This window comes from Nelumbo nucifera, chromosome 7 (genome assembly GCF_055504915.1).
Source record: "Nelumbo nucifera cultivar China Antique chromosome 7, China Antique-T2T, whole genome shotgun sequence".
Classification (NCBI taxonomy): domain Eukaryota; kingdom Viridiplantae; phylum Streptophyta; class Magnoliopsida; order Proteales; family Nelumbonaceae; genus Nelumbo; species Nelumbo nucifera.
In genome coordinates, this window is record NC_142655.1 from 11935497 (window position 1) to 11954231 (window position 18735).

Genomic DNA, 18735 nt, shown 5'->3' on the forward strand with positions numbered 1-18735 from the left:
TAGATTGAAGGGAGTCTCTCTGGTTACCGTTTTAATTGTAGTTCAATAGGCCCAAAGAACGTTGGACAGCCTTTGCCCTACACTTATTAGGGTTGAACTTCACATTATATTTTCTCAGAAATTCAAAAACGGAATTCAAGTCGGAAATTAAAGAATTAGAAAACCGAATCTTTACTACTATGTCATCAACATATACCTCTATTTTATTTTCAATTAATTTTGAGAAAATTTTGTTTACAAGTCACTAGAAAGTTGCTTCAGCATTTTTCAAACCAAAGGGCATTACTTTGTAATAGTACAAGCCTACTTCAGTTATAAATGCAGTCTTTTCCTGGTCAATTGGGTGCATCCGAATCTGGTTATAGCCGGAGTATGCGTCCATGAAACCCAATAACTCATTCCTTGAGGTAGTGTCTACTAGATAATCAATCCTATGGAGCAGGAAACTGTTTATGAACATTGGAAAAATATCCCTCTGGCAGTTCACTTCATGGACAAATAGATGTAGTTGCCACCCATCAGAAATAACTAACGGGGAGTGATGGGGCTCACGGATTTACCTTTGGTAAAACATCTCTGAATTAATAGTGACTCTATACCACTCGGCTGAAGCAAGGCTCATCTGGGTATCTTGAGAGGGAGAGAGAGAAGGGTTTAGGCACCCCTGGGTGAATGCTGAAATCCCCTCTTTGTAATTAATTTTTTTATTTGATTTTGCTTGTAAAACAAAGAAATACACCAAGTTGGTGGATTGGGATTCCATATTTTCTAGCAAATTGGAAGGGTGTTATTGAAATAGCATTCCCCTCCCTCCTTCAAACCAACTCCTTTTGGACGTAGGGACCTGAGCAAAAATCCCCACCTTCGGACTGAATTGGTAAGTCTGAGGTGTGGAGAGAGCGAGACAACCTCCTTCTTCAAATGCCAGATAATACATGATTCTTACCCAAAAAAGAAAAGCTGCAGCGAGCTGATTAAGTCAATAGCAAGGAACTGAGATAATGAAACCAAAGTTAGATTAATAGACTTTATTATTCAACCAGTAGAAAAGACTCTAAAAAAATAAATAATTAAATAAGGATGAGGTAGAAGATTTACCTCTTGTAGTCTGAAACAAAAAAATGCTGCAAGAGACTTTGAGAAGCTCGGCCTCCTGGCGATCTCTTTTTAGCGGCGGAATGCCAGCTTGGGTTCGAACTGGATGGCTACGCGGATGGAGCCATCGGCGATGAGATGTAACCAGAGTAAAGAAATGAAGAAGATAAGAATCTACTCTTCCACTGAAGCGTTTGGTTAGAGGAATTTTTTTCAGGAGTTGACGAAAACCTAGAGAAAGGACTGATGAGTAGAGCTTCCCTAACCCTTGTTCGCTACTCTTTCTTCCCAAAAAACCTTTTCTCTTCTCTCTCGAAAGGTGCCTCTCTTCTCATCTCAGTCCCGTTCAATCTCCCTCACTCAGTCGAGCTTCGAGACTCCCTCTTTAAACCTCCCTCATCCGACTAGCATTCTCTCGTTTTCTCTCTCAGACGCCTTGCTTTTTCTCTCCCAGATAGCTTGCTTTAGCCCACTCGAACTCTCTCTCTTCCTTCAAAAACTTAAGGCGACCAAACCCCCTTCTCAAGTTTCACCCCATCCACCCCTTTTCCTCTTAGGATCGATCCCTTTTATAATGTGAAGGACGAGTTTTTCGAAATTTCTCAAAATGAATGAGGAGTTCTAGTGGGTGAGTTAGGATTTGAAGTGGGTAAATGAATGACGGCTTAGAGGTGTTTGGGCAATTCAGGTGATTTGGGTAATTTGGGTTTAGAGGGCATTTTTTGGAAACTTGGGGTAATTTGGGAATTAGATTAGGGGGTATTTTGGGAATTTAGTTTGAGGGTAATTCTGGTAATCTGGTCAAGGGTATTTTGGACATTTGGTTAGGGGTATTTTGGGAATTTGGTGCAAGGATAATTTTGGTAATTTGGTCAAGGGTATTTTGGTCATTTGGTTAAGGATATTTTTGGGCATTTGGAGAGGGGGAAAATGAAGGGTATTTTAGTGATTTTGAAAGAAGGGGTATGTTGGTGATTTTGGAGGGAGGAGTATTTTGGTAATCTTGGAGGGAGGGATATTTTGGTAATTTCAGAGGGAGGGGTATTTTGGGAATTAGGTCATGGGTAATTTGGGAATTGGTCTAAGGGGTAATTCGGGTAACCTGGTCAAGGGTATTTTGGAGGGAGGGGTATTTTGTGAATTGGGTTAGGGGTAATTTGGGAATTGGTCCAAGGGGTAATTCGGGTATCCTGGTCCTGGTCAAGGGTATTTTTGTCATTTTGGAAGGTGTGGTACTTTGGGAATTTGGGGTAAGGGGATTTTGGTATCTTTTGGAAGAAGGGGTACTTTTGGGAATTTAGGGTATGAGGTGGGGTTCAAAATGGTTTAATTAGTGTTTGAAGGTGAGTTGGGGGTTCAGATAGAGGACTGAGCAAAAATTGGGTACTGACGTTGTCCTTTGGGCAAGCTTTGTTGAGGTAGGTGTAGTCGATGCACATGCGCCATTTGTCGTTGGCTTTCTTAACGAACACTACGTTGGCAACCCAACTTGGGTACTCGACTTTGGCACTTCACTTGGCTGGTCGGCAGGTCGACTCCAGTCATCTCTCTTGATGAACTATTTCAAATAGCCTCGACGGATCACCTCTTCGATCTTGTCCTTGAGGTTGCAATAGTTCTCTGATGTCATGACCAATGTCGAGGTGGAAGTGGTAGTTCTTGTTGGGATTTTTGTTGGTGGGATCTCCTCTTGTCCTGGGTGGCCACCTGACGTACTCGACTATCTTGATCTGCACCAGGATTTCCCCTCTCTTCATGTTGAAGGCGGTGTAGCTTCTGTTTTGGACGGGAGGGGTCCTCAAACGTCGGCCTAACGACCTGTTGCTCCTGTATGAAGACCTGCTTCTTCTTCTGGTTGACTTGTTGTGTTTGTTACGGGGAGACATGCTTCTCTTGGACGACTTACTCTTCCACTTCTGCTCACTGCTCCCCACCTCTTCCTTTGCTCTTTTCCTCTTCCCGCTTAGCTCTAATAAGGATCCGAGCGCCTCTTCAGCCTTAATAAACTTGTTGGCCTGGTGGAGGAACTCCTCCATGGAAGACAGAGGGTTCAACTTGACTTCTCAAGGCAAGTCAGGGTGTCAGATGTCATTGACTGATGCAGTGAGTTGAACAGCTAGGTTGAGTTTCGGGATCTGTAGGCTCTTTAGGTTAAACCACTTGATGTAGTCCTGGAGCGTCTCATTAGGTTGTTGGACCACATTTAGGAGGCAAGTTCCCGACTTTGGAAATCTCTTCTGATGGTGAAACGTTTGTGAATAAGTTGGCAAACATATTCTAGTTCTTAATGGAGCCCATGGCCAGCCTTGGGTACCACATCCAAGTTGTGCCTGGAAAGTGGTCGGGAAGGCCATGCAAAGGCTTGCGTCATTCTTCCCATGTAGTTGCATCAGGGCCTGGAAGCTATTTAGGTGGTCAACTGGGTCGGTGGTCCCATAGTAGGACTCAAGGCTTGGGGCTTTAAAGTCCTTAGGCTGTGGGGCCATAAGGATCTCTAGTGCTAGCGAGGAGGTGTGGGTCTGGCAAGACAGAGACCTGGCTGCCCTCTTCTTTCCTTCTTGTCTCCTTGTTATTGTTGGTGGGAGCGAGGTGGCTTCTCCCTATGTTGTGGTGCACACGTTGATGGCGCCTTCTCCTCGACACCTTGATTGAGCTGTTTGCTTTAGTCCCTACTCATGTGGTTGCTCGATTGAGCTCTTCGACTAGGACTTGGTTCCGGTTGTCAATGCGACAAGAAGGATCCAGAACCTGGTCCTGATTTTGGTTATGATTCATATGTTGTTGTTGTTGTTGTTGCTGCTGATGTTATTGTTGTTACTGTTTGGCCATTGCCACGAAGCGACCCTCCCACATTCTCATCTACAAGTCTATCCCACGGAATAACTGTACCAATTCATTGAACATGCGCGGGTCGATCCCAACAGGAACCACTGAGGGCTCAACTGGAGGGAGAGGCACGCTCATGTTGGGCAGATTGTGTGATAGGATTCTGCATGACTGGAATGCTTGATAAGGTCAGTGGTACAGTAAACTGCCCAATGGTCATTGAGGGGATCTCGGGGTGTACTCCAAGTTGGTCCTACCCCCCTATGACTTGGTTGTTGTTGTTAGCAGGTTGGTTGCTTGATGATGCCAATGAGCTAATAGTATTAAAGTAAGGTGAGAACTTGGCTTTTATAGCATTACCATAGACGGCACTAAATGATGGTGCGCGATCTGGTGCTCCCTACTGGAGGACATCTCGGACGTCGGGCAAGCTAGGTCACCTAGTCGAGCTGCAAGAAAAGAATGTCAGAGTGTCTAGGGTGCTTTACTTGGTGTGGGCACTCCGATGCTTGAGTTAGCAAATTGGAGGTTTATGAGAGAGCTGAAATCTATGTTGAAAGAGTATTAAGAGCTGAGTCGTGCATACCTTGTAAGGCCAGAGGCAAGGCCTTTATATAGGCAGGCTACTGTAGGCCTCACGATGCGTGTCTGAGATTCTCAGCCCGTCTGGTCCAGAGTTGGTTTCGCATTCGAAAATGGACTCCGCATAAGCTGATAAGGCTTATCCAGGTCCATCCGAATCAGACAGGGATAAGATGAACTCTGTAGACGTGGTGCTATGATCCTGAGGAAATCGGAGACAATTGACTTACTTCTCGCTCGGTCTAGCTGGGTGACCCAAGGTCGACGAGGTGACTAGGATCGCTGAGGTCACCGAAATCGCTGAGGTGTCACTATATAGTTTTCTCACTCCATGTGCCGCCACATCATTTGACGGGCAAAATTATTCCTCATCAATAGTTATCCATAATCACGTAATGATCGCAAACAGTCTAGGGTCCTTTGGTAAACGCACCATCTCTTGCATGTTTCGAGGGAAACTTCACTCCGTAAGAATCATCACAAAACCCTGCCACCGAGTTTCTATCCGATGACTTCCAACTTCGAGACAGGGTCTCTTGAAGAGCAACAAGCCTGGTTTCTCGATTGGTAAGAATCTTGATGACAAGGTATCTATCTTTCACATTCAGGCTCATGGCAAAGTGTCACCTTGCCTTGTTGCAGCACGAGGCGGCTGGTCAGAGAGCATGTTTTCAATCTGTGAATCCAGATTATCACGTCCCGTGTTTCTGGTTGTTGAACCTTTTGCATGATTCATGCGTGAAGAAGACCAATACCAACAAAAGATGATGAAGATCAGAAGACTGAAAATAGAGAGGGGATAAGACGGGAAGAGGGGAAGAAGGGAGAAACGAGGGTTAGAGAAGACTCTGAAACACAGAAGACTAAGAAGGCCCGAGAAGGAGAAGAATGTTTGAATCGTTTTATTTGAACAAATTTGCATTTACGTCAGTGCATTCACTTTTTGCATTCTTACCAAACACAGTCTAATAATTGGGAGAATCTATGATGCTGGAAAGGTTTTGACCAATCAAAACCCCTGTGACCCTGTGAATTTTGATGAAAACCACCTGATTGGTTACCATTTTTTTTATGCCAGTTGATTGATTACCACTTCTATAATGCCAATTGCAATGAAAACCTTCAGAGAGATACCTTCAGGTTCACTAATCTAATACTTTCCTGGAAGAGATCCTTAAAAGAGCTCCCACCAAAACTCTGTATTTCAAATATTGTTTTGTTTTAGAAACCATCCATTTTGATAGTTTCATGAACATGAATTGTCTTTTTTTTTTAAGCAGAATCAATTTGCTTTTGCTTCTCAAAACAAAAACATGGATCAAGAACATGTTTTTATTTATTTATTTATTTATTTTTGCAATAAACTCAATTAATTACCCATTAAGAATTGAAAACAATGCTATGAATTAGTGACAAGGATAATGTTATAAGTTATTGAATCCATTTTCTAATCTAGCTTGGAAGTCAACAGTTCAAACTATGTTTATATAAATCTTCATCTGGTTTGGAAGTTAAGAATGCATACAGAGTGGGCAAATACAAAGGCAAAGAGAAGAGAAAAGCCGACAGTTACACAGGCAACAGTTGGCAGCATGTCAAGGTGAAAACCAAAATAAGTGCCTAGAAAATCCTTTAAAGGGATTTGAATTCCTTCATATGTTAATATGGTTGTTGTGATATCTCCAAATTGGGAAACCACTGTACCATATAGCGTCCACGCAACAGGGTTTGCCCAGTAATACCATCTCCACCAGACAGGGATGCTCTGCAAATAGCAAGTGAGTGGTTAAATAACTTAAATAGAAACACATCAAAAGAAGAGGTAAGAACTACAAATTTACTGCTCACAGCTCTGGGAATCATGAAACCAGCAAACATCATCCAAGATCCATAAAATGCTGTAGACACAATGGCTGCAATTGTGGTGTTGGGAGTCAAGGCGACGGTCATCATACCATAGTATGTGTAGTACAGGAAAGTGAAGAACGTGAAGAAGAAGAACCACAAAAATTTAGCTGCTGTCCACTGGAAGCCTAAAGCGGAGAAGATGATTACACAATATATGATGGCTTGGACGAAGTTATAAGGAAGCTCCATCATTAGCTGTATGATTCACAATTTGTACCAAACTTAAATAATCACTTTTGATCTATTGTAGTATATATGAGATTACTTGGTCATCAAATGCTAGAGAAATAAGTTATGCAGATTCAGGTTACCTGGGCATAGGCATATGAAAGACCAGAATACATGCCTGCTGCTCTTTCTCTGTAGAAAACACTCCTCTCAATGTCTACCACTGGCTGCACGGATGCTGCATTTATGAATCCTAGGAAAACAACTGCAGTGTACATGCATCCCAAGGCATTGAAAACATCTTGTTGCTTTTCACTGGCACATCCAGTCATAAGAAACCAATATGGGGGAGAAAAATGAGTTAGTAGTTAATTGGGGATTTTCATTTCAAGTTTTTGGTGGAGGCAGATGCTTACATTTTGCTTCCCATGTTCCAAAACAAGCTTCCAAGGAGTATAGCACCTATGAGAGTGAAGAAAAAGCGGACAGCGTTGTATTGCGGATTCCTCCAGTATGACCAATGTTGCTTCCAGAGACAGGCCTTTGCCTGAACCCACAAAGATTGTGAGAATCTGGTTTTGAAGTGTAGATCATTGGATCCAGGGACTGGTTTTTTAAGTTCTTCTATAATTGATTTGGTTTTTTCATAGAGAGTTGAGTTAAGGTAAATTTCTGCAAAATCTACTCCAAGATGATTTTCAGAAGGTATTGAAGTTACTTCCAGCATCCATGTTGCTGGGTTATATCCAGGAGGTATCTTTGGGACTCCGTCAATTTCTTCAAAGTAGTTGATGAGCTCCTGTGACTGTTTTCCAAGTGGACCTGCATATATTACTTGTCCTCCCTGTTTTATAAGTAATAGCTGTTGCAGAAAACAAATTCACCAACAAATAAGGAGGCATAGTAGTTGAAAGTTGGTGTAAAATTTTGAACTTGGGTGTTTTGTTGAATGATTCATTTGCAAATCAAACCTCATCAAATGACTCAAAGATGTGGATACTTGGTTGGTGAATAGTGCAAACTACGGTTCTTCCTGTGTCTACTGTGTTGCGGACAGTTCGCATCACAATTGCTGCAGCTCGAGCATCAAGACCAGTAGTAGGTTCATCCATGAAAATAATGGAGGGGTTGGCTACAAGTTCAACAGCTATGGTAAGACGCTTTCTTTGTTCCATTGAGAGTCCAGTAACACCTGGAATGCCAACCAGGGCATCCTTAAGATTGTTTAATTCAACCAGTTCCATCACCTCCCTCACAAAAATCTGCATAACAAATTTGAAGCTTTTGTTTCATTGAATAAATGGTTCATAGAAGTTGTCTAGGTCTGGCTGGTCTACTATAAAAATTTGATAGTGGTTCAATGGAGTTCACCTCTCTTGTTTGCATATCCACTTCAGCAGGTAGTCGAAGCCAAGCCGAGAAAAGAAGAGATTCATAAACAGTAAGGTTGGGAGAGTGAACGTCATTTTGTTCACAGTAACCACTGATTCGGGCAAAAGTTTCTTGCTTCTTTGGGTAGCCAGAGATGGTGATTGTGCCCTCAAAATATCCAGAAGTTTTCCGTCCAGTGAGTACATCCATTAGGGTGGTTTTCCCAGCACCAGTCACTCCCATCAAACATGTCAACACACCTGGTCTAAAGGACCCACTTACTCCACGTAGTAGCTGGAGACGGTCCCCTGGTGTCCCATGATGTTTCATTTCCTGCACCAACAGAATAAATGGGACGAATTGAGAAATATATTGCTAATTAAGAAATCTTTTTCTTGTTACATGAATCAATATCTCTTTTTGATTTGATCTAATGGTGTTCCATTAGATAGAAAAGAGATTAGTAGGTCCTTATTAAATCTAGAATTAATGAATGATCTATTAGATAATGAACTATTGGTTCAACACATGCAAACTTACTCTGGGCATGTCAACGAAGTAATTCACATTGTCAAATTCCATGGAAAGAGGTTTAAATGGCAAAACCATGCCTTTCTTCTCAGTCTTACTCTGTTTTCCTGAAAAATGCCAATGACACATTATATACTCAAATTTAGAATATAACCTTCTACCACATATTCTAAAACAAATATTCTTTGTATAGTGGTTAGTTATTTTTACTACAATACAGATAATAGCCTACCAGAAGCTTGTATATGGCTGTTTTTCCCATTTATTGTTTCACCGGTATCAGTTATTGTTATTTGAGCCATACCAAGAGCTGAAAAGACAATAAGAGAAAATAAGTTTCAAAGAAAATTAACCAAATTATGAAATCAGTCCAATTAAGATTGATTTTCTTCTCACGGTTTAGGTATGCCAATGCAAGAGTATAGAGGATATGGAAGAAAATGTTGTATGCCAAAAGGGCCCCATTTCCTATCCAGTACCACTTTTCTTCCGGAAATAGTCCCCTCAGCTTCAGAAGAGTCTCTCCTACCTGCAAAGTAGTGTTGATTTTATTGTCTATTCATCTTAACCTGCTTATTTGTTCCACTGAAAGCCAGGATATACCTCGCCCCATCTACTTGCTAGGAATTCATTTACGGCAACTGCATTCTGAGCATACATTAAAGGAGATACCCAGTACCCCCAGAGCCACCATTTATGTATGTCATCTGTGAATTTCATTCAGGAAAGAAGTTCTCTTGGTACACCATAGTAATTGTAATGTGAAGTTCTTTTCTTTTATTTAGAATGCAGAAAGAAATGGTTTATGTACCTCGAGAGACTATAAATCCACCTAGAACAAATATTGTCAGTAGAAAAAAACCTCCAATTATGTTAACCACAATCCGATTCCGTCCCAATGCCGCAATGAAACGGAACATGGAAAGTGACATCTGCTGAAGGTTGAACATTAAAAGCAATTGGCCAAAAAATCTGACAAGTAAATAGTGATAGTATGAGTCAAAAGAGTCTGAAACAAGATGATAATCTTGAATTTTATGTTAATGAGAGAACACCTTCCAGGGTTCGGTGCCAGGTCAACTGTGTAGTAGGTAAGGATTACCCAGATGGAAGATTCAATCAGTGACACTGGAATTCTTGTGATAAATGTCGAAAGCGAGTAAATCCATGATGGAAAGAACTTGGCATCCCTCTGCTTGTAGAATACTGGCAATTTCATGACTGTTAGCTGTGCTTCGGCAACCCCATTAAACATGTTGTTTATCAATCCAAAGAAAAGGAGGCTTATGTACTTTGATCCATCTTCTAGAGATCTGTGGTCCATATTTGTCCGTAGGAAGACTGTCATTGTTAAAGTGGCAACTACTGCAATCTATGGCACAAAGAAGGAAACAAAGCATTGATTAGTTTGACAAATTTCTTCAATTTGAAGTGTAAAGAAAATACTTGGAAGGAAGACATATTTCCTCTTACTTGAATGGCTCTGAAAATGTAGATGAACGCACTCCTCTTCATTAGAAGAATTTCTCGATTCAAGCATGCTTTAAAGAGCTCTTTCCTTGGAAGCCCGTAATCTTTTCTTACAAGGGCAGCTGGATGGCCTTTGGACCTGTCATAGGGAACAGAAACTTCCGCAAACAGTTCTTTTCCTACATGAAAAGACCGAAAAGCTTGAGAGAATTCCTCGACTGAAATGTAACAATATGGTTGTTCCTTCTTATACCAATACTGCTCTTGATCCTTCCTTGATGTTACCTGGTTTCCATTATATTCCCTAATCAGCAATCAAGAGAACATCAAAACAATCACTCTTGGATTTCTATATATGAAGAGGGAAACAAACCTCTTGGAGAAAATCTGCTATGCCTTTCCTCTCTGGACACCTAAAGCCCATCTTCTCGAAAAATTCAATAATGGAGTGTCGGGGTCCATGGTAGACTATCTTGCCTTCACAGATTAGTATGACATCATCAAAGAGATTATATGTTTCTGGTGTGGGTTGGAGAAGGGAGACGACCATGGTATAATGAAAGGCATGGATTATATTCTGCAGACACTTGACAACCTGATAAGCTGTTGAGCTATCCAGCCCTGTGGAGATATCATCCATGAAGAGAGTAGTGGAGGGACCCACAATAATCTCTCCTGTGGTCAGACGTTTCTTCTGCCCTCCTGAAATCCCTCTCCTCATTTCATCTCCTACGATTATATCAGCACAGATATCCAGTCCAAGCAACTGTATATTCATGGTTGTTTTGCATCAGTTGACTATCTCATAACTGCGGTCTATGTTGTAACAAATTCATGGTGATAGAGTCCTCATAACAATACGTGAATAAACAAAATGACTATGTCCACAAATTCATATTTAATTAATCATCTTTCATTCCTCACCTTTATGATATAATCTGTCATAATGCTGGATTTCTGGCCTTCAATAGCTGCTGCCTGAGAGAGACGAAAAAGGCTTTGATTAAGTCATTTGTTGAGAATTAACTCGTTTCTTTGCTCTTCTGTTGTTGTCATTTTATTTACCTTCATAAAGAGATCTATATATGGGTCTGGTTTAATTGATTGTGTTTTCTCTCTTCTTTCAAGTTCCATTAGGACATCTGCATTGATTTGTTAAAAGAGTGAAACCCAATAATTCTTATAGCTGTTTGAAGTTGAAACCAGGAGGTTTAGAGAGAGATGGTACCTTTTCTATATCCAGCTCCTTGACATCTGACAGAGAAGTCCAAGGTTTCCCTTACAGTCATTTCTCCATTGTGCATATCATGTTGACTAATGTAGGCGGATGTCCTCTGAGGGAGAAACTCTTTCATGGTGTGTCCGTTGTATGTAACACTTCCAGATACCTTACAACCAAATAAGGAAAAAAAAACCATCAAAATATGTCTAACAATGCTTGATTCTATCTACTAGTGTATTTATACACATAAAAAAATGTATGTTGGACAGTGTATGCCCTTAGAGTCCAATGTTGTAGTATACTAGATTTATTATTCAATATAATCAGTTTATGTATGTGTTTTTGTTTTTTACCCTGATTGACATTCTAAGATTATGATAACTTACCTGAGACTCTCATAATTTGTATATGATTTAAATGTTCCCAACCAGTGGGTCAATTTCTTGGGTAGTTTACCCAATTAAAGTTGGCATACTCGTATTATGTTGTGTGCAAGAGCAACTTGGGGTAGTTTACCCAATTAAAGTTGGCATACTCGTATTATGTTGTGTGCAAGAGCAACTTGTCTCAATTGCCAGGGTAAGACCCAAAGTTTTAGTGTGTGGGCATTTATGAAATTCTGAACCGGACCACTTCTATTATATTCCTAGACTTTGTGATTAGACAATTGTTTTGGATTGTTGCTTGCAGTCCTTTGACTTGAAAGTAGGGGTGGCAATTTTGTCACCCAACCCGCTGAGCCCACCCAACCCACCTAGTATCTAACCCGCCCATTTACTTGGCGGGTTGTATGATCAACCCATCACCCAACCCGCCCATTTAAATGGTTTGGGTTGTGGATAACCATTGGGTTAACCATTACAAACATTAGTATTAATTTCATAGCCTTTTTTTTAATTTATTCATTTGAATTAAATAATTTATAATTAATGCATTAAATTTCTATTAATTATTGACTAAATTTAGTTTTGTCTTGAATCAACACACTTCACCCAACATAAATCCAAATCAATTTGACCCAAAGTCCGGACCAGTTCAACGTGGTCTGACCCAATCCAACATACACCAATTCGGGCCGACCTAAATCCAAAATAGACCTCGGACAGGATGGCTCGATATCGCTTGCTTTGCCCGGTTTGGGTCGTCTGGTCCAACCATTATTCACACAGGCCGGCTCGACCCTGTACAAGCTGATCTGGGCCGACCTAAATCTGGAATGGGTCGAACCGGGTGGGGTCCAAACCCTAAACCACCCTACTTGCTTTGTCCAGTTTGGATCATCCAATTTGGTTCACATCTGTTCAACCTGACCCGAATCTGGCACAGTCGGATTTACTTCTTTTGACCCGCTTTGGGCCAATAGGTTCAGCCCCAAACCCATGCACAAACCTGATATTAGTCGACCAAAATCAATCCACCATTTACTGAACTAGTCCAGTCTGGTCTGACCGGATTGAACCGGCTCGATCAGGGTCTAGAACTACCAAACTGAACTGTACCGGTCCGATCAGGTTTTGTCCAACCGGACTTAACCGGTTTGGGCAAGGTCTAGCCCAACCGAACTAATCCAGATCTAACGGTTCAACTACTCTTGAACTTGATGTGATTACCTCGAAGACAATCCAATTAGATAGTTTAAGTTGGTCTGACCAGTTAGAACCTATGTGGTTTGTCAAATCCGAAACCCAAACACAATTAAATGGCTTTTTTGCTTGTATAAAAATAACATGAATATAACGTGATTTGAACCTTCAACATTTGTGTAAATAGCAACTACTATTACCACAAAGCTATGACTAACTTATTTGTTAAAAAGGAGTTAGTTTTTTGTTTTAAGTACATAAATATAAGATTAATGGGTTTAGGCGGGTTGGATTGGATTAAAGTGGGTTTGGATTGAATCCAACTCATTTAATTTTATATAACTAGGTCATTAACGGGTTGGCGGGTTAAATGGGTTGGGTTGAAACTCAACCCAAACCAAACCCAACCCAACCCGCCCAATTGCCACCACTACTTGAAAGTGGTAGTATGTCAATTTTTTGATATCTCTACTTTTGATATGCCAACTAGTAACGTTCTTTTAAAATCAAAGTTACTTATGTTAGAGAAGTTAGTAATGGGTTGTGATAGGTGATTATTGTGAAAAAATCTTCTATTCTATTAATTAAAAGAGAAAACTCTTTGTATATATTCTTTCTTATGGATACCTAAATCTACTGCCATAAGATATCAAATTGGTTTGGGATTGGTGATTTCTCGGGATTCATCAGGTAGGAAACATAACATTGATATTGTACAAGTGGAAAGAGGTCCTTCTCCTATTCTTAGTGTTCAGTTTTAATGGAAGAAGGAATGTGAAACAAATGTTTTATTAGGCCCAAAAATTTGATCAGAATAATTCACATAGGACCAATGGGTTTAGGCTTTAAGGGTGGCAAAGTCCAAGCATAAAGTTAGACATTTATGGTCTTAATTATAGGCCCATATAGTAAGGGTCAAAGAATTCAGCCCATGTGGGTCCCACTATTACTTGCACATGTGCTTGGAGTTGGGTGAGATCGGCTTTGGTCAGGGCAAGTCAGTGCTCATACTGTCCGAACAGCTTCTTACAACCTTGTATTGGGAATATCTCTCCATAAAACAAAACACATAAATAGGGAGATATTTCTAATGCAAAACTACAAAGGCTGCTCAAACGGGCGTTGCCCTGAAAGAAGCTGAACTCGAGTTGGGTACTGCCATAATTGATCCTAGGTGCATTCCTATGGATCCCACGCCGTACAAGTTTACTCTCCCTAAATTACTCTTCGATCTGGAAAAGGATTCTTAGAGTTGGTTTGTTGGGAATCAAAGTTTTAGTTACACTAGAACTTATCCTAGATAATTAGTAGGAGAGTTTGGTTAGTAAACTTGGCGCATGAGTTATCCCAAATCAATTGGGGTTATTCTAGGGATTTTTGGAGACCAAATAAAACAAAATAAGTCTGGGATATTCTATCAATTGCCCTCGCCATCTTCCCTAACCATTGTTAGAAATTAGCAAACTAGTTGCTAGAAAGTAACCTTATACTAGTAAGTATGTTCAACCATTGATTGATTAAGCATCAAATCAGATGTAAACCAGCTTTCTTCATTGCTCTATAAGATACCTTGGAGGCATCCAAATCAGTTGCATATTCATCTTTCCATCAGAGAATCCATTAGAGGTGCATGAACACTGGTGCACCACTTACACTATCTTGCTAGGTTGATGGGGGACTTGATGAAAATTGTGGCACACTGTCCAACAATAGAAAGCTTGGCTGTGAACACCTTAGTGATTAAATGTATAAAGGTAGGCCCAAAGTACAGGGTACTAACTGAGAATTTTTCCTAAAATAAATCACACCTGACAAAATGTGCCAATCCAATACCTATTGTTAATCACCCGTTAAGAGGCATTTGAAAAGACACAAATGCCCTTCATGTGTCATCTAATTTTTCTTTACCAATCATCTAAGTGTTGACAAAAAATGAACAATCCCCAATCCTTGTCTCTTCTATTCAAGAGAGTTGGGGTCATGTCTCAGACTCTTAATGAGCATTCCAGTGACCCCAACTTTCTTGAATAGAAGGCGCAAGGATTTGTGACTATTCATTTTTTGTCAACGTTTAGATGGTTGATACAAAAAATTAGATGACACTTAAAGGGTATTTGTGTATTTTCAAATGCCACTTAATGGTTGGTTAAATGAAGGTATTAAATTGGCACGTTTTGAAAGTTTAGGTATTGAATTGTCACATTTTAAAGTTCGGGGACCAAAGTCGAACTAGGCCCAAAGCATAGGGTACTAATAGGGAATTTTCCCTTTATTTATTTTAGGGTAAATTACAGATAAGTACTTTGAACTTTGGGGGTAGTGATAGATAGGTTTCATGAACTTTTAATTGCAACACTTGAGTATCCTGATCTCTCAAAAATAGACACTTGGGTCCATCCATTAATTAAACATTATATAATACCAAAAATACCCTTCTTGTGTATTTATGAGATCATTTTTAGGTAGTTGAACATCTCCCCATGATGATTTTCTCACATGGGTGGCAAATAACATATTCAAATTTTCCAATGATGGCATTCTTAGGTGAAGATTTTATTCCGTAAAACGATCTCAAAAATACACGAGAAGGGTATTTTTGACATTATGTAATGTTTAACTAACAAAATACTAGTGGATGGACCCAAGTGTCTATTGTTAAGAGTTCAGGGTACTCAAGTGTTGCAATTGTAAGTTTAGGTACCTATCTGTCACTACCCCCGAAGTATAGGGTACCTATTTGTAATTTACCCTTTATTTTATGATTGTTTTGGGTCTGATATGATGTATTAAATAGTGGTGTCAATGGACTGGTTTTGGATCCAATCCAATCCAAGCCTTATCAAATTGGATTTGGACAGTCCATTATAATTATTTGATTGGGCCACTCCAAAATAAATTGGTTCATATTCTTATAAGTCTGAATTGGACCTAAACCAAATTCCCAATAATTCGATCATGAGGTTAAATCCTTGTCCAATTTGAAACCAGTCATGATGTCAAATCATTGTCCAATTTGCAAAAGTAATTATATGAAAAGTACTTTTACGAAACCACTTTCACAAAAGTACTTTTATAAAAGCACTTTAATAAAAGCACTTTTACGAAAGCAATTTTATAAAAGTACTTTTATGAAAGCACGTTTATAAAAGCACTTTTATAAAAGCATTTTTTTGCTTTTATAAAAGTACTTTTACGAAAGTACTTTTATGAAAGCACGTTTAAAAGTGTTTTTTACGAGAATAGTTTTATAAAAACATTTTTACCAAAATACTTTTATAAAAGTACTTTTACAAAAATACATTTATGAAAGCATTTTTACAAAAGTGCTTTTATTCATTCACTTTGGATTGGATTTGACCCAATCCGGTCCATTTGCATTTTTCTATATTATTTTGGTATTTGATTCAATTTAGATTGAATTGGACCCAATTTTATCTATTTGCATTTTATTTGGACTAAATTAAACTTAATTTGCATGGATTTGGACTGAATTTGATATGATCCATTTGTAAATGAAGCAATATATATTGATTGAACAGGATTGTACCAAATCAGTCCAAATGACAGCCCTAGTGAAAGACCTTTCTCGTAGTGCGAAAAACATGTTTCCAAAAGCATTCTTTCAAATTTACCTTGAGATCCTTATTATCTAGCTTTCCAGCTAGAGCTAACAATAGGGTAGTCTTTCCCGAACCCGGAGGACCAAGAAGCAGTGTCATCCTGTGAAATGAATTAAACCAAATTGGTTTAATTATTCGGAGGCGAAATTACAAAAGAACAGAACAAAACGGAAACAAATGTTGTTTACTTTAGACAGTTCGTTTATTACCTTCCAGGTTTGATGATACCAGTCACGTCTTTGAGAATCCCAATGGAACTTTTCTTGCTTTTGTACATGATAAAGGAGCTCAGAATACTCTGCCAAACCAAAATAATACCAATATTCAAACCCAACCCATATATCTGCGTAGTGAAGTCACCATTAATATCAGTCATTATGTATTCCTAAGCTCACCTCGATCATATTCAACGAGGCATTCACCAAAGTTGGCATTGCTCTTCGACCCACATACACCTCTGCTCCGACGTTGAGATGTTCATAGCGTACTTCAACTTCTGGCAATGTAATCCCCGCTCTGTCAATCCTTTCACGCAGCTTTTGCACAAACAACTCATTATCATGATCAACGATGTTCACAAGCCTGTCAACGAGGTTCCGTCGAGCCTCAAGATCAATTCGCCGAACATCAACCTGGTCAGAGATATGGTGCCCGCTCTTGCACTTCTCCTGCTTCAGAAGTGGGACTTTGAGCCTGTCGTAAGTGGGTAACTTCTCCGGTGCAGCCCATTTTGGCTCCTCTTCATCGTCATTGCTTCTCTGACTGCTTTCTGATGCCGTGAAAATTCTTTCTCCACGTTGAAACATCCTTTGGATTTCTCCCGGTTGGCTCACCGTCCGTCGGCTTGCTGCTCCCTGCTCCTCGATGCCTTCGGGTATTCTCATTGATCCGGACATGATCATTTATATAACCTCAATGGCAGTCTTGTGAGAGGGCTGAATGAAAATATTATACTCTGTACTTAAAAATCATTTCTGCTTATTTCGAGCTATACGCACAAAGTAGGTGAGTTTGAGCATCATCAGCAATTGAGCATCATTAGTCTCGTCTCAACAACTCATCATCATTGGCCTTCGGGTACATTGATTCGCTGGATGAAAACCGAAGTTTTCAACTGTCGTTGTTTCGGAAGGTCGATCCGTTCGAACCGTCATTACTGTCATCTCTTTGGTCCCGGTTTTTCTCCAACCCAGAATTTGGTTGATTTACCAAAAAAAAAAAAATTATCCTATCTGGGCAGTTGAACCGATGTCCCGTTCGACATGGTCACTGGGTCACGGGTAACGGGTTGTACATAAATGTCTGAGCAAACTTTAGAGGCTTTGCCTTTGTACGTTTGGTAGGGGTGATTTTTTTAGGGTAAATTCTGGATTAATATCCAGTACTTTGGTCCTAGTGCCACTTCATTTCCGGAATTTAAATAGGATAATTTAGTATTCACAGCTGTTAAATATAAGATATTAATCGAGATTGTTTTTTGTAATTTTAGGTAATTTTTTGAGATTTATTCATCCAAAGGTATCTTAACCTATTATTTTTTTAAAAAACCCCTTTTTTATATATTTTAATTAATATTTTAAAAATCGAAACTGGAGACCGAACCCTTTAAGAACAATGCGTTGATGTGTCATGAACCAGTTAAAAATGAAATGAAACTGGAAAGTTGAACTGATCATGGTTTTCAAAACCGGATTAGACCAGACGGTCAGATTGGAAAAACCAAAAATCGGTCACCTAAGCAGTTCTATTTTTCCCTAAAGCCGTTGATTTTGGTCATCAAACTGCTGAACCGGTCAATTAACTGTTTAAACGGTTTTGACCATTTTTTGATTTTTTTATTATTTTGTCAGAACAGATTGACCATTCAAATTGAACAGTCAAACCATTCGAACCGGTAACCAGACCCTTGACCGATTTGATTTTAAAAATCATGAAACCGATAACCCACAGCCTGAACACAAAAACGGGTTAGAGATCGACATTAAAACATTGATGAAAACTGTTTCACCATTCAGATATAGTGAGTGTCATATCCATCGTTAAATTATAATCGCTTAAATGGGGAACGGATTGGCTGAATTTTGATGGCGGTTTAACGGGCTGTGGGACCAATAATGATACCTCAGGCTAGTCATAAATGTGAAGTGAGAGTTTGAATTGTAGTGGGACATATGTAGTTTATGGCTGGCATCAGGCGATATTTTTGGTCCATGTGTAAGTACACGTGGGTGTGGCCCTATGTACATGAACAGTTCAGATCTGCGCCCTAGAACGTCCCACAGTGCATCCCCGTCATGATAGGCAGTCCAGCCAATCTCCAGCTAATCTGGGCTCGTGTGGCCCGTATATATGGAACATT

At 39.8% G+C, this 18735-nt stretch overlaps 1 protein-coding gene and 1 long non-coding RNA gene across 3 annotated transcripts; both read right to left on the reverse strand.

Annotated features, from left to right (window-relative positions):
- Positions 1 to 228: 228 nt before the first annotated feature.
- On the reverse strand, positions 229 to 2006 carry LOC104608834 (uncharacterized). Its single transcript, XR_737159.3, has 2 exons — positions 1099 to 2006; positions 229 to 993 (listed from the first exon to the last, which is right to left on the reverse strand). It is a non-coding gene; the product is annotated as an uncharacterized LOC104608834 (long non-coding RNA).
- A 3954-nt stretch (positions 2007 to 5960) lies between these two features.
- LOC104608833 (pleiotropic drug resistance protein 1-like) lies at positions 5961 to 17297 on the reverse strand. 2 transcript variants are annotated; one of them, XM_088891709.1, is made up of 20 exons: positions 16772 to 17297; positions 16586 to 16674; positions 16389 to 16476; positions 11180 to 11339; positions 11017 to 11093; positions 10876 to 10929; positions 10325 to 10717; positions 9955 to 10236; positions 9537 to 9853; positions 9293 to 9453; positions 9085 to 9188; positions 8878 to 9010; positions 8714 to 8791; positions 8491 to 8588; positions 7951 to 8283; positions 7551 to 7841; positions 6996 to 7441; positions 6723 to 6894; positions 6459 to 6606; positions 5961 to 6268 (listed from the first exon to the last, which is right to left on the reverse strand). In XM_088891709.1, the coding sequence occupies exons 1-20, from the start codon at positions 17276 to 17278 to the stop codon at positions 6156 to 6158; spliced, it is 4044 nt and encodes a 1347-aa protein (XP_088747835.1). In that variant the 5' UTR covers positions 17279 to 17297; the 3' UTR covers positions 5961 to 6155. The 2 variants fall into 2 exon arrangements, with proteins under 2 accessions (XP_088747835.1, XP_010273227.2); XM_010274925.2 differs by having other exon boundaries at positions 6352 to 6606.
- Between the last annotated feature and the right edge of the window lie 1438 nt (positions 17298 to 18735).

Bases quoted from the DNA above. Each gene is read 5' to 3' on its own strand.
- LOC104608833 (XM_010274925.2), bottom strand. From the start codon at position 17,278: ATGATCATGTCCGGATCAATGAGAATACCCGAAGGCATCGAGGAGCAG. The intron at 10,718-10,875 runs GTGAGGAATGAA...ATGAATATACAG, and splicing joins TGACAGATTATATCATAAAG to TTGCTTGGACTGGATATCTG. The intron at 6,895-6,995 runs GTAAGCATCTGC...TGGATGTGCCAG, and splicing joins TGGAACATGGGAAGCAAAAT to TGAAAAGCAACAAGATGTTT.